Source organism: Pleurodeles waltl, chromosome 11 (genome assembly GCF_031143425.1).
Source record: "Pleurodeles waltl isolate 20211129_DDA chromosome 11, aPleWal1.hap1.20221129, whole genome shotgun sequence".
Lineage (NCBI taxonomy): Eukaryota > Metazoa > Chordata > Amphibia > Caudata > Salamandridae > Pleurodeles > Pleurodeles waltl.
In genome coordinates this window covers 79,012,133-79,027,799 of record NC_090450.1, presented here as the reverse complement: position 1 = coordinate 79,027,799, position 15,667 = coordinate 79,012,133, and the positions used below count along the sequence as shown (strand labels likewise).

General features: G+C 45.5%; 1 protein-coding gene across 3 annotated transcripts in view; it reads left to right on the top strand.

Moving 5' to 3' along the window:
• MCF2L2 (MCF.2 cell line derived transforming sequence-like 2) overlaps window positions 1–15,667 on the top strand; it is a 1,607,631-nt gene that overhangs the window by 1,058,670 nt on the left and 533,294 nt on the right. For all 3 annotated transcript variants that reach the window (XM_069213109.1, XM_069213110.1, XM_069213111.1), the window contains exon 20: window positions 15,128–15,220. In XM_069213109.1, the coding sequence (XP_069069210.1) occupies window positions 15,128–15,220 (93 nt within the window). The remainder of the gene's footprint in view (window positions 1–15,127; window positions 15,221–15,667) is intronic.

Below are 15,667 nucleotides of genomic sequence, written 5' to 3'. Positions count from 1 at the left end.
TAAAATAGGTCTCCAGTCTCCTGTCTTTTTCCGTATAAGGAAGAAGCGGGAGTAAAAACCTGTTCCCCTCTGGTACTTCGGTACGATCTCTATTGCTCCCTTCTCCATTAGGATAGCAATCTGCGCTAGAAGTTCGTTGAGATGGGCCGGCGGGGGACCTCTTGGTGGTACATGAGGGGGAGGCTGATTGAATTCTAGTGTATGTCCTTGGTTGACAATATTGAGCACCCATTTGTCTGAAGTAATCTGGGACCACTGGTGGAAGAACTTGGAAATTCTGCCCCCTATTAGAGTGTTGGTATAGGGGTTGGATGCAGGCAACTGATGAAGGTCAGTGTTCCCTTGCTGCCTCTTTGGCTTTATAAGTCGACTTTCCTCTTGCCTGCTGTCTGAAATGTGTGGATGACTGCTTTCGAAAGGTATGTGGCTGTTGCTGGCCAAAGATGGAATAAAACTGTCCCTGATAAGAAGAGTATTGACGGTATTGATGTGCGCCGCCTCTATAAGAAAAGCTTCCTCTCCCTCTCGCTCCCCGAAAGGGCTGTCTTCTGTATTGTAATGCTCCCAGAGATCTGGCTGTCTCGGTGTCTGTTTTAATAGACTGCAAAGCATCATCTACATGCTTGCCGAACAAGAGCTCACCATCATAGGGCATGTCTAGTATCTTCAATTGTACCTCTGGTCTAAACGATGTAGATTTCAGCCACCCCTGACGCCTGAGTACGGCTGCTCTGGCTAACTGGCAGAAACCTGTAGACAAGACTTCTGTGGCGCAGTCTATAATCTCAGCCGAGATCTTCTCACCCTCCTGTAAAATATTGCGCGCTTCCGCTCTACTATCTTCCGGTAATAGATCTATAAACTGCGACATATCGGACCATATCTGACGGTCGTACCTTCCCAGGACTGCTAGGGAATTTGCTGCTCTGACAGTAGTGGCCGCCATCGTTGAGAACTTTTTCCCAATTAAATCCAACTGTCGTCCCTCCTTATCTGGGGGGGCAGTCAAAGATGAAGATGGATTTCTGGACCTTCTCTGAGCTGCCTGTGATATGACACTGGTTTAGGGTGACTAACCAAACATGCTGGAGAATTGTCCGGTGCCTTATATTTCTTTTCAAGTCTCGGTAATACTGCTGCTATAGAAGATGGCGTCTGCATGACCTTAAGCCCCTCTTCCCAAATGAAGTCAACAATGGGTATAGCTCTTACTGACTTCCTAGTATCCTCTTTAAAGTCATATAGGAAACAGTCTGACTGCTTTGATATTATTGGTAGTTGAAATCTTTTTGCAGCTCTTTCCATCACACTATGAAAACCACCAATGTCCTGCGGTGGAGAGTCCACTGGTGGAGGCGTAGAAGGAGATGGTGTTTGAATCTGGTATTCATCCCATTCTGGAATGATTGAGTCAGTGTCCTGAATTTCACCCTCTTCCTGCTCATCCTCTGACGAAGGTGGATCAACATCCTGTCCAGATGAAGGACCTGGGATAGGTTCCGTAGAATCTGATGGCCGAACAGGGGTGGAAATTGGCGTATGCAGAGGTTGTACCGGGGTAGAGGAGCCAGGTGGAGGAAATCTAGAATAATAGTCCTGCATCATTTGCTGTAGATTGGCTATCAAAGAAACAGGCATCTGAATTGTCTGCTCCTGCTGCTCTTGAGGTTGCAGGTGACTCTGCCTCTGCTGATCTAAATAAAGCTGGTCACTTTCCTCTTCATCCTCCTCCTGACATTTAATACGGAGTTCTGAGGGGCTTCGTGCCACTGGGAAAAACCCATCATCCGAATATACATCATCTTCCTCCTCCTCGTCAGCAAAGAGATGCTGCGGAGGTACTGGTGTGACTTTACTAGGTGATGTATGGGATGGTAGTAGGAGAGAAGACTTGTTTTTTATTGGCAGAATCCTCTGAGGTAGGTAAGGAGATGCTCCAAAATGCTTGGGTATAGGATCAGGAAATGGAGCCGTCGACGGAGTCGTCGTCGACGGTACGTTCATCGATGGTGTTCGCGTCGACGGTGTAGGCGTCGACGGAGCCGTCAATAGCGGAGCCGTCATCGGCGATGCGAGCGTCGATGGAGTTGCCGTCGACGGGGCCAATGTCGATGAAGCTGCCGTCGACGGGGCTACCGTCGACGGGGGTGCCGTCGACGGGTGTGTCGTCGATTGAGTAGTCGTCTCTGAGGGCAAACTCGATTGGCGCGCTGTCGCTGCCTCCGTCGGTGGGATCGTCGACGAAAAACCCCGGAGCTTACCCGTCGATGAATGCATCGACGATAGAGACTTCATCTTCTTACCCGTCGACGGTTTCTTTGCGATCTTCAAGGTGTGAGCAGGTGAGGGACCGTATTTTAAGCTCACCCACGTTATAGTCGTAGATGACAGCGGAGATGAGGTAACAATCATTGGTGACAACGGAGCCGTAAACGTGGCCATAGCTGTTGTCGTCGATGAAGGAAGACCTGCCGTCGACGATGCGCTCGACGACGGTGCCGTCGACGGTGTGGATATCCTGGACGTCGACAGTGGTAGGGAACTTGAAGATTTTTTGAGCTTCTTTGAGGTGGTAGCAGGCGTAGATGGCTCTGGATTAACCTTACCACCAAGTTCCCTGGATGTTGAAGCCTGTCCTCAGGTCTGTCCTTAAATGCATGCAGCTTCTTGGCTGACTTACTGCTCTTGGGGGAGAAGCTCTCCACAGACTTTTTCCTCTTCTTTGAGGCCACTGATGTGTCGCTGTCCTCCTCCTCAGAAAAAGCTTCTCTGGCTTTTCATTTCTGAAGCCAAAGTAGGAGCCTGGCTTCTCTGTCTCTGAGAGTCTTGTTAGGAAAAGTCCTGCAGATTTTACAGTCTTTGACCTTATGCTCTGGATGGAGACAGTATATGCATTCCTTGTGAGGGTCCTCACAATGAAGCCTTAGCTTTCCACAGGTACCACAAGGTCTAAACAAACCTTTTTTTGCTGTAGACATGATGGAAGAAGTACTACAGCAAGAACAAAAGTGAAAGCTGAAGAATATCTTTTGAAGAGAAAGTAAACTGAGCAGAGCTCAGGGAGACTCCCTTACACACAACGTGCAGTAGAAAATCTGAGAGACTGAGCCTCTGTGCTGAGGATTCTAAAGGGGTGGTATCGCCTGATTGGCTGAAGTTTGGGCCTTTTCTAATGAGGCTGATAGTTACAAAACTGAATGTGTTTTTTCCTATTGACTACAATGAAAAAAAAAAAAGGAGAAAAAGTTTTTTTAAATCTATTTATTGCTTTCTATGTACCGTGGGACTCCCACTTCGACAACGGGGAATGATTCAAGCATGTGAATCTATGAAAGATACCCTAATACTGGAGAAACACGGGCACCTAACAAATGTGTCCCCTCTTTCTCCCACATTGAGACTTGGTGAAAAGCTCCTGGGCCTCCCTCTTGCTCACTGCCCCCCACACTATAAAATACCTTATCAAGGGCAAGGACAAATAGGCAAGGACAAAATAGGATCTACAAATAGGAGGAAGAACACTCCAACATAGAAAACAAAGTGCCCCGATTTAATCTTGCCACAGTACTCCAAGGTACACAAGATTCAAAAACCTCCCTGGAGAGAAAGATCTGAGCGGTAAGTGGTGACCTGTTCCTACTCCAGCAAGACCTCTGAAAAGTGGTCACTAGAGTTTCTGAAGCAGAGGAACGGATATTGAAAGCCAAAGATTCTATCAATATCCTGAAACTACAGAAAACAGTACATCACCTGGAACCCATAGCTGAGGACCGACAGAGCAATGTCCAGATCATGGGCATAACAGAAGGCGAGGAGTGTATCAAGCCCACTCAATTTATCAGAGACTGGCTAAATTTCTAGCTCCCAGCAGAAGCACTGTCACCATGCTACATAACTGAACACGCATATTGCTCATTGGTCAGACAGGCACCTCCAGGAGCCCAACCAAGACAGATGATTGTAGGCATTCTCAACTATGCAGACTGCGATTTCATCCTACGCAACTCTGGAAATCAAGGCTAAGTACATTGCAACACTACACGTGATGGTCTTCCCAGACAACACCGTCAGCACGTCGTTACTAGAAGTCAAAAAGAAGTGCAAAATATTTCAGGACATAGTACAGGTCACACTGCAGAGACAGAGTAAATTTAAACAAATCGTAGACGAACTTAGAAAAGAACAAATAAGATACAGGTGGCTGAACCCCTGTGGCCTAGCATTTAAATTTGAAGGTAAACAACCACTAACAAGTTCTAAAAACAAGAGGAAAGCAATGATTCTGAAAATAAAATTTGAACAAGGACAATCTACCACCACTAGACTACAAAAACACACCAGAGGGCAAAGGGAACCTTCAAACCGCTGACAAACTCCAAAATAATGACCGGATAAGATGAACACTACTAAGCAGTTGGATGAGGATGACACAAAGACATAAATACTATGGAAAGTAGGATTATAATGTGATCAGATCCTGGGAACAAGGCAGTGGAAATATTGGGCAACCTGCAATTGGAAACCCAAGGGAGTACACTGATTACATTTGGTCATATCTCACTAGTGTGACACTCTAAGTTGAGACCCATGGACAACAAGTAAGGATAAGTTACTTACCTGTAAATCCTAGTTCTCTTCCAGGGGTATCCTCATCAAAGTCATAAACATTGAATATTCCCGCCCTTGTGCGGGGACCCCGGAGCATATATAAAATATACACATATTATACATGTGTAACAATCAGTCATGCAGGCTATCATGTTAAAAACAGGCTAAAATGCTTTATTTCTATGAAGTTTTTTTTTATTTTATTTTTTTAATATTAAATACTACAATAGAGCATAAATATGTACCCAAGCTCCTAAAACTAGGCTTAGGGAAGTAAGCAGTAGCAAACTCTAGAGAAAAAAATAGAAAAAACTGCATTGAAAAATAATGAAGCATTCTTAGCCAATAGGCTGCATGCAGGTTAGCACAGGAGAACCATAAAAACTTTGGCACCGTGCCTTTAAGACTCTGAGCACCTCCAGTATCCCACCATGCCTCAGGGGTGAAGGAAAGGTGGCAGTTGGTTCACAGTTAGGTCAGTTCTTTTTACGGTGACAATTTGTATAACTGATTCCAGACACAGTCTGTCCTGCACTTCTAGGAGACGTGCGTCCGGGGAGGAGGGTGGGTTGTTTATGACTTTGATGAGGATACCCCTGGAAGAGAACTAGGATTTACAGGTAAGTAACTTATCCTTCTCTTCCAGGGGATCCTCATCAATAGTCATAAACATTGAATAGATTAGCAAGCCCATCCCTAAACCCAGCGGACTGTCCGATAGAAGTGCAGGAATAGATATGTCTTACGCAAATAGATTTCTTAGAGAGGCCTGCCCCACTTGGGCATCCGCTCTTGCATCTGAGTCTAAACAATAATGTCTTGTAAACGTATGGACAGACTTCCATGTAGCAGCCTTACAAATCTCAGATATCGGAACATTGTTAAGGAGAGCAGCAGTAGCCGCTTTACCCCTTGTGGAATGCGCTCTAGGCCGCGCTAGTAATTGTTTATTAGCTAGCTGGTAAGTATTAACAATACAAGAAACTATCCATCTTGATATTGTTCGCTTAGATGCTGCCTCTCCTGTCCTTAAATGACCATAGTTTACAAACAAGCGGTTAGAGTGTCTAATCGATTATGTCTTGTCCAGATAAAATTTCAGCACTCTTTTCAAGTCTAATGAGTGCAATGCTTTCTCTGCCGGAGTCTCCGGATTGGGAAAGAACATCGGTAAAGATATGGTCTGATTAATATGGAATTCTGACACCACCTTCGGAAGGAAAGATGGGTGAGTTCGAAGAACCACTCTATTGTCATGAAAAACCGTGTACGGTTCTTTTGAAGACAAGGCCTGGATTTCACTGACCCTCCTCGCTGAAGTAATGGCCACTAGAAAAGCCGTCTTCCACGTAAGGTGTTGTAAAGAGGCCTTATGTATAGGCTCGAAAGGAGGGCCCATAAGTTTTGCCAGGACTATGTTCAGTTCCCATGGAGGAGAAGGCCTCCGAATTGGCGGAAAAACTTTCTTCAAACCCTCTAAGAAATCCTTGACTACAGGTTTTGTAAAGAAGGATTCCTGAGAAGGTGACTTGCGATAGGCTGTAATAGCAGACAAATGTACCTTAATAGACGATACCTGCAGACCGGACTTCGCTAGATGAAGCAAATAGGACAGTATGACATCCTCCTGCGCCCGTATGGGATTATGACCTTTCTGACAGCACCATATGTAGAATCTCTTCCACTTAAAAGCGTAAGAACGCCGCGTGGAAGGCCGTTTGGACTCTTTCAAGATGTTCATGCACTCCTGCGAGAGCCCTAGGTGCCCATACTGCAGGAATTCAGGAGCCATGCTGTTAAGCTCAGAGAGGGCAGGTTGGGATGTAGAATCCTGCCCTCCATTCTGCTCAGAAGATCCGGTCTGCACGGCAGCCTCCTGTGAGGTTTTTCCGACAGGTTGAGGAGATCCGTGTACCAGAACTGTCGGGGCCATTGTGGCGCTATAAGAATCATTCTGGTCCTGGATCTGTAAAGTTTGCTGATCACTGCCGGAATGAGGGGAATCGGCGGAAAAGTGTAAAGAAATATCCCTGACCAGTCGATCAACAGGGCATTCCCTCGAGATCCCGGACGGTAGAACCTGGATGCGAAGTCTGGGCATTTCTTGTTTACTTCGTCTGCGAAGAGATCCAGTTGAGGCCGACCCCATTGCGCAAAGATGTATTCTGCGACTTCGCCGTGTAGGACCCAATCGTGAACGTCCTCCAGGTGTCTGCTTAGAAAGTCTGCTTCCACGTTCTGCTGACCTGGCAGGTGAACTGCTGTAATTGACATTCCTCTGGCCAGGAGCCAATGCCATATCGCTTGGGACTCTCGCGATAGGGGTAGGGACCTCGTTCCCCCTTGTTTGTTCAAGTAATACATCGTGGTTGTATTGTCCGTCTGTATCAAGAGAGTTTTCCCCTGAATTAGCGGTATGAAAGACTTGAGAGCCAGATGGACCGCTCTGAGTTCTAGCAGATTGATGTGGTACTGCTTTTCCTTGTCTGACCACAGACCCTGCGCTTGAAAAGGACCCAAATGAGCCCCCCATCCCTGAAGAGATGCATCCGTTACTAGGGTGTCGGATGGAAGCACCTGGTGAAACGGAGCACCCACTGACAGGTGAGGTCTGTGCATCCACCATCTCAATGACTGAAGTGCTACCGCCGGTAGCCGCACCGTGTCCTCCCAGCGACCTGTTCTTTGGCTCCAGTTGGTCTCCAATGCCTCTTGGAGGGGTCTCATGTGGAGTCTGGCATTTGGGACAATAAAAATGCACGATGCCATGGAGCCCAGCAGTGATGTCACCTGACGTGCCGTAGGTGCGCTGCCTCTCAACAGGTCCTGGCACTTCCTGTCTATTGAGGATAGTCGTTCCTCCGAAGGATACACTTTTTGGAGTTCTGTGTTTATGATAGCTCCTAGGTAGTGAAGATTCTGCGTTGGAATCAAGGTTGACTTCTGGTAATTGACCTGAAGACCTAGAGCTTCGCAAACTCCTAGTACAATGTCCCGATGGCTTCTCGCCTGCTCCGGAGAAGAAGCCTTTAGTAGCCAGTCGTCTAGGTATGGATATATGTATATCCTTTGTCTTCGGAGATGTGCCGCCACCACTGCCATACATTTCGAGAAAACTCTTGGGGCAGATTTCAGGCCAAAGGGTAGAACTCTGAACTGGTAATGCTGTAACGCTACTCGGAAGCGCAGGAATTTTCGATGTTTGGGAGCTATCGGGATGTGAAAGTACGCATCCTGTAGGTCGATGGAGCACATCCAGTCTCCCTGATGCAGTTGAGGGAAAATCTGGTGAAGCGCTAGCATTCTGAACTTCTGCTTCCTTATGTATTTGTTCAGCAGCCGTAGGTCCAGAATTGGCCTGAAAACGCCCTCTCGACCCTTCTTTGCCACTAGAAAGTAACGGGAGTAGACCCCCTGTCCTCTGCGTGCAGGTGGAACCTTTTCTATGGCATTCTTTTTTAGGAGGGCGAGAGCCTCCTTGCGTAGCAAGCTGAGATGAGATGGATTGTCTTTGGTTGGTGGCAAGCGTGGTGGAGGCTGTTTGAAAAGAAGAGAATAGCCATGTTCGACAATATTGAGCACCCATTTGTCTCTTGTGATAGAGTGCCACTCGTGAAGATAAGCCGTAATACTTCCCCCCACCGGAGTGGTGTACAGTGTCGAGGGAAGCGAGATTTCATTGCTTGGTGGGTGCTTTCGGAGTGGACTGTTGAGGTCTACTTGACCCTCGCTCCCTTGTGTTTCTCCTTTGAAAAAGAGGGCGTCCCTGTCGTTGCTGTGACCTTTGCGACCAATGAGGGGTTTGAACCCTCTGCTGGAAAGGGCACCTGTCATACGGCCTGTACCTCCGCCTGAAATCTTTCTTTCTTTCGAGGCCCACCGCCTTCATGGTATCCACCTCGGTCTTCATGCGGGCCATCTCTTCGTCTGCATGGGCACCGAATAGAGAGTTCCCGGCAAATGGGAGATTCAGGATGCGTTGTTGTGCTTCCTGTTTCAAGCCAGTGAGCCTCAGCCAGGAAGATCTCCTCGCACAGATACCATGTGCGTATCCATGAGCAGCCAAATCCGCCCCATCTGCTGCCGCGCTGATAACCTGGTTGGATACCAGGCATCCTTCTTGTAGTATCTCCTGGAAATCTTGTCTGTCTTCTCTGGGCAATTTTTCTGTAAATCTACTGAGGGAGTCCCACAGAGAACGATCATACCTGCCCAGGAGCGCAGACGCACTGGAGACCTTCATTGCTGAAGCCGCTGTCAAGCATATCTTCCTCCCCAGAGAGTCTAGATGCCTGCTCTCTTTATCCGGAGGTACCGTGGATGAAGATGCCACCGAGTGGGTCTTTCGGGCGGCAGCTATGATAACCGAGTCCGGTGGCGGATCCTTTCTAAGGAATAAAGGGTCCTGTTCTGGAGCCTTGTATTTTTTGAGAATTCTAGCCGGGGCAGACTTAAGCGAAATGGGGCCAGAAAAGTGTCCATGTTTGGCTGCAACAAGCCAGGCACTAGAGGCAGCAACTTTTTTGACGCTGATCTCTGTTGTAGAGTCTCAAAGATGACCGATGAGGAGGTAGATGGTTCTGGAACCTCTATGTTGAGTTTCTGCGCTCCTCTTAGCAACACCTCGTTGAATGTGGTAATGTCATCCACCGGTGAGACTCTAGCAGGTGGTGAATCTGTTAGGGTGGGTGAGTAACGCCCGACAGATGAACCTGATGAAGACCAAGAGGGTGATCTTCTTCTTGACCGCGACCTGGATCTTCGTTGAGAGCGAGACCTGCTGCGAGACGCTGTAGCCGAGCGTCTAGGCCTCGCGGTCGGTTGGCGAGGAGCTGAACGAGCTCGTTCTGCCCTGGCTGTCGGTGATGGCGTTCTTGGCAGGGAGGCAGTAGGTGAATACATTCGCGAATATTGCGAATCTGGGGAGGCCGCTGGTCTGTTGAGGCTCTCCAGCCATCTCGGAGATAGGTTGATGGGCGAGACATGCCCAGAAGATGCCGCTCTTGACCGAGAAGAGTCGCTCGGTATGGAGACCACTGGAGATGGCGCCTTGTCTGGCGTGGGGCGATGTTCTGCTCCCTGTGGGACAGGTAAAACCTGTGTCGACGTCGATGGCTTCGACGTCGAAGGACGCCCAGCCGGTTGCTCATGACTCGACGTTGAGTGCCTTGACGTCGAACGGCGATCCTTGGACCTCGACCTGCTCGCCGTCGTGTGCCTCGACGTGGAGCGATGGGAGGTCGACGGCGGATGTCTCTCGTGCCGTCGTGGCGATTTCGACGTCGTGTGTCCTGACGTCGGGGGGCGCACAGCGTTTGGCGGCGACCGGGTACGCCGGCGATGGCTCGACATCGATCGGCGGGCTGTCGTCGACGGAGACCTGCCCCTGCGATGTTCCCTCGACGCCGTTTCCTTCGACGTCGGGTGTGTCGCCGTCGACGGCGATCTATGCCGGTGAGACGGTGGTAGCAACGACGTCGACGGTGAACAAACAGGTACTTTCCTACCTGTCGACGTCGACCGGGCCATTCTCTCCTGAGAATGGCCTTCTGGCTGTCTGGGAAGTGAGGAGGACGATGTTCTTTTCCTCTCCTGAAGCCCATGTAGCCGGATCTTCTCTCTGTCTTTCAGAGTCCTCCTAGACATGTTCTTGCAGTACTTACAAGTGTCAGGGCAGTGACTCTGAGGCAGGCACACTATGCACAGAGAGTGGGGATCTGACTGGGCCTTCTTCTTCCCACAAGCAGGGCATTTGACAAAAAGTGAAGGCATTTTTCTGTCAGAAAAAACCTGCCTAGCTCAGACAAAGGTGTTATTTGTCGAGTAAAAAGTGAAAAAACGCTTTTTTAAAGAATTTTTCTGAGAAAAACTCAGAAAAACTGAGAGCTCAATGCTCCAGGATCCTCTCATAAGAAGCCGGAAAAAAGAACTGACCTAACTGTGAACCAACTGTCACCTTTCCTTCACCCCTGAGGCATGGTGGGATACTGGAGGTGCTCAGGGTCTTAAAGGCACGGTGCCAAAGTTTTTATGGTTCTCCAGTGCTAACCTGCATGCAACCTATTGGCTAAGAATGCTTCATTGTTTTTCAATGCAGTTTTTTCTATTTTTTTCTCTAGAGTTTGCTACTGATTACTTCCCTAAGCCTAGTTTTAGGAGCTTGGGTACATATTTATGCTCTATTGTAGTATTTAATATAAAAAAAAAAAAATTAAAAAAAAACTTCATAGAAATAAAGCATTTTAGCCTGTTTTTAACATGATAGCCTGCAGGACTGTTTGTTACACATGTATAATATGTGTATATTTTATATATGCTCCGGGGTCCCCGCACAAGGGCGGGAATATTCAATGTTTATGACTATTGATGAGGATCCCCTGGAAGAGAACTGAGAAGTATCTTTTTCAGAGGGAAGGGGTGAAGGTGGTGAGGAGAGAAGGACGTACCATAAAATTAACCAAACCTGTTGTCCAATAGGATGTACCCTATGAGCTGTACTGAGGGGGAAGATGGAGAAGGGAAATCCACAAGGTTGATCACCTTTTTCAAGTTGCACGTCTATGTCCAGTTTTCATGTTGGAGTGGCTGGCAAGGGGTGATTTTGAGTGTTGCATACAGATTAAGATCTACAGAAACAGCAGCGGGGGGTGGATGAGATATGGAGGCACCACTGACTGAAGCAAAAAAATGGGAACTATCATAGATCATATAATCAAAATCACATCTCTTACTGTGAATAATACTTGCAAGCTGCACAGTCTGATGTGATAGGGTTACAAGAAATCCATTTGATGCATGCTGACCAATCTGGAATGATGGACAGGGCATTTCAATGGCTTACTATGCATCAGGTAATAGAAAACATACCAGGGTGGTGATTTTCATAAAATCTGTTATTCCATTTATAATTGAAGCTAAAAGAGTAGTAAAGGAGGTAAGATACAATTATATATATGCACTCAATGCAGTACAGTACACCTTTCTAATTACATTTCTGGAGACACATGCGAATTTTGCATGGAGCTTGATTATCCACCTGAGAGATTTTAATGCAGTATGGGGCCTCCCCTGCTGGATAAGACACAGAAATGTCAGTGTGTGGGAGATGTGATTTCAGAGCACAAGAAGAATAAGATGAGAGAGTTGGGGTAATGAGATATTTGGAGAGATTTACATATAACAGATACAGAATATACATTTCACTCACGCTTTCATCAAACAAAAGCTGGTATTGATTACATTTGGGCAATCTATACCTTAGCCACTGAGGCATGTACCCCAGAGACAGGCACAATCTCTGTGTCTGCCCACTCAACGGAGCACATAAAACTTCTACTGCATTATTTGATTGAAAGACTGATGGGAAGATTGCGTCCATCCTTGTTGAGGGATCATTTATTGGGGGAAGACGTCTGCCAACAAATTTAGGGCTATTTTATTGAAAATTAATCAGACAATATACCATATGCCAAAGTATGGGATGCCTGAAAGGCATTAATCAGAGGATGCTGTATCTCTTATGTGACACATGTAAATACACAGTGGGCAAAAGAGCCCTTGGAGTTAGAATTAAAACTGAGGAAGACTGAGGTACCATACAGGATGAACCCCACACTGACACTTAAACACAAATCAATTAAGCATGGTTTATATTGACCAATCAGAGCTGGCAGGATTCCATTTAAAAAGAAAGCTACATGTAATGGGAGATAAGGTGTGCATACCGCTGGCGTCTCTACTGTGGTATCACTAAGTATGCGAGTATTTTAAAGAAAGAAAATCAGGGGTGGTGACACACTAACAAAGGAAACTGATAAGCTGGTGTATTTTCGAGACTTTTACATATTACTCTAGGCAAAAGGCACACTCTTTCAGATGCAACAGGTATACCTGGACCTGGCAAAATTGCAGCATCTAACGACTCAGAGGCAAAAGCACCAGCAAATGCCATTTTGTGAGGAAGAAGCTACAATGATGATAAAACAATTAAAACACAATAAAGCCTAGGGTCCAGATGGGTTTTCAGGTATTTTTTTTATAAAATGTACTGTAGTAAACGTGCGCTCTGGTTGACTGTATTATTTAATTACTGTGCACAAAATGGAGACATTACCCCATTCATGCTGGAGGCATTCATAACAATTATCTTCATAACAGGAAATAATGCATATCATACGCCCATTTACCCTGTTGCTACACAGTCTAGAAAAAGTGGTGTCAGAATTGACTGTTGCTGATCAAAGCAGATTTGTTTCTGGCAAACAGCAACACGATAAAAATTCGCAGAGCAGTTCACCCGGTTGAAAAGATAGAGAAAGAAGATACTGGCCATTCTCATATCATTAGATGCGGAAAAAGCTTCAAACCATGTGGATTGGTCCTTCTTGAAGCTCACATTGGAGCGAGTGGGAGAATAACTTTAAATGGAAATTTATTAGAGAAGATCCAGTTGGGACATAGACACAGCTGGGGTGTTCCTTATGCCCAATACTATTCGCACTTTGTACAGAACCTCTTGCTAATGCGATCAGGGCATCAGAAAGTATTCAGGGTATAATATTTAGCTCAGATGAATATAAAATTATGTTTTATGCTGATGATGTTCTCCTCATACTGGGAAACCTTGGGCCAGTCCGTAACATCAATAACTCATCACCTGCAGCTTTTAGAAGAGGTCGCTGGCTATAAAATAAATATGGGAAAATTAGAAGTCTTGAATCTATCAGTGCCAGAGGAAGAGGTGGGGAGCTTGGCAACTGTCCTCCTCCTAAAGCCGATATCAACTATCTGGTTGTGAAGATCACTCTGAAGAGTAGTGAATTATTTAAAATGAACTTTCCACCTGTTTAAGATTATTACGAATGGCAGTGGATTTCCCTGTCTTGGACAGGAAGGCTAAATAAAATTAAAATGGGATATAAGTTGCTTAGCTAAAGAAAATAGACCTGTCAACACTTACCTAAGTACCCTTGTAGCAATGAAATTACACATATTAGACCAGAGAGTGCGATGACTAGAGCTGACCACCTTCCATTCCTCCTACACTCCAATCCACATAAATCCAGCCTTAATGCAACCATGTCCAATCGCGATTTATATAAATAAAAGGAGGGAAGCAGAAGAATGCTTGCAGATGTTTATGAATGGGTTGATTAGATTATTTCTGGAATTTAATGCAGAGTTTAAACTTCATGAGAGAGAAAGGTTAAGAAATGCTTACCTTTAGGCATTGGGTAATGCAGCAAGTAAATAAAGATGCAGCTACCTGAAATATAACACAGCTTGAAAATAAAATCAAGAGGCACATAGCTACAAAGGGAGGAATTATTTGGTGTTAAGATACCTCACTGCACCTAAACGGTAAGTTCACCGGGCGAACATGAACAGATCGGAGAGAGATCTAGAAATGTAAATAACACCAAACCACAGGCAGACGTATCCATAAAAGCTCAATGAGCACCACAAAATAGAGGAATGCATTACAAGGTAATGTACGGAAGATACTACACACCAATAAGATTTTTAAAAGTATCTATTCGAATAAAAGAGGGGAATGTTAGTGGTATAGGTAGTGCACCACACATGGTGGGAATGCCAGAGGGAAAGATCTTTGTGGAAAATGGTGAGAGGTACACTCACAGATTCTGGCTTTCCTTTTTCTGAAGGAAGTTGGGGTGATGGCCCTAGGCCTATACCCTTCAGGATTCAAAACCCCACAGAGATAAGAATGGTATGCTGTCTTACACAGTCTTTGGGTGGTGAAACTGAGACTAGCATTTAACTGGAAAAAAACAAACATTTTTACATTCTGTGGAGCTATGCTGCTTTAGGCTATGGACAATTTGTGCGATAAAGACTGGCACATAAAACTGAAGGGCAGTTTACAGATTATGAAAGTAAATGGGGGACTCTTTAGTAACCTATGGTAAGAAGTTGGTCAAACAGAATCTACACAAGAGAATCACAAGCTGTTCCCTGCATCATCTGAACAAGAGGCACAATCTCAACTCAGGAGCCTCCACTTTAGGACACAGGGTGATCTGTACCCACAAGGTACATTTAGCACCCTCGAGTGCCGCCTTCACAGATAAATACTTTGTGGCATAAAATGCACTTCCTGGGGCTTTGTGCCATCGTCAGAAGACGAGACCTACTACACATCAGTGGTGGCTTCTCTGGGCGGAGGAGCGTTGCCCACCCGCCAGCAGCGGCAGCTGCAAAACCTTTACCAGAAAATAATCATTCACTTTGTTTTTGATCATTTTCTGGTAAAGGGGGCGGGGCCACAGGGGAGAGAAATTAAAAGTTCTAGCAATTACATTTATCAGGTATAAAGAAATGTGTGTTTTAGGTGTAGTTGTTTAAGTCACAACCTTTTTAAGCTGTGAAAACACCACAAAATAAGCTAGTGTGTCCCACAAAAGCATATTCTATTTTCAGCTCTGCAATAATTAATGGAAACACGTGCTGTTCTTTTATTAAGAAAATGCTATATTTTTCTTTCAATTCTCACCAAAAGGACTGTCAACGAAAACTGGATCACAAGCTTTCTCTTGATGCATATCTGCTAAAGCCGGTCCAGAGGATAACGAAGTATCAGCTGCTTTTAAAGGTACATCAGATTAAAAATACTGTTAATCTCAACATATTCCTTAAATCCACACCAAATTTTAAATATGCCAAAGAGTGAAGCAAAAATATTTTACTTTTTAGTTCTGGCTTAACAGCGAGCTGTAGCGCACTAGAAATAAGAGCTTTAAGAGGTCTCATAAAAGTGGGGTTCAAGTTTGACCTACATGTTAATCTTTCTCTCCACAAGATTTTAATTGGGCAAAATATATGTGTTTCTGCTATAAAGAATCTCTATACTGTACTTTTGCCTTGAGAAATCCTATGCTCAACACAGGACTCATTTGGCTATGTTGACAAGCCAATGATCAATGCCTATCTGTTTATTATGACTAGGCTAATTAATGCCAACTGCCGCCTGTTTCATTGTATGGAATCACACAGATTACCATATTAGGCAGGTGGTTTGGTGTTGGGTACTTCTCGCTAT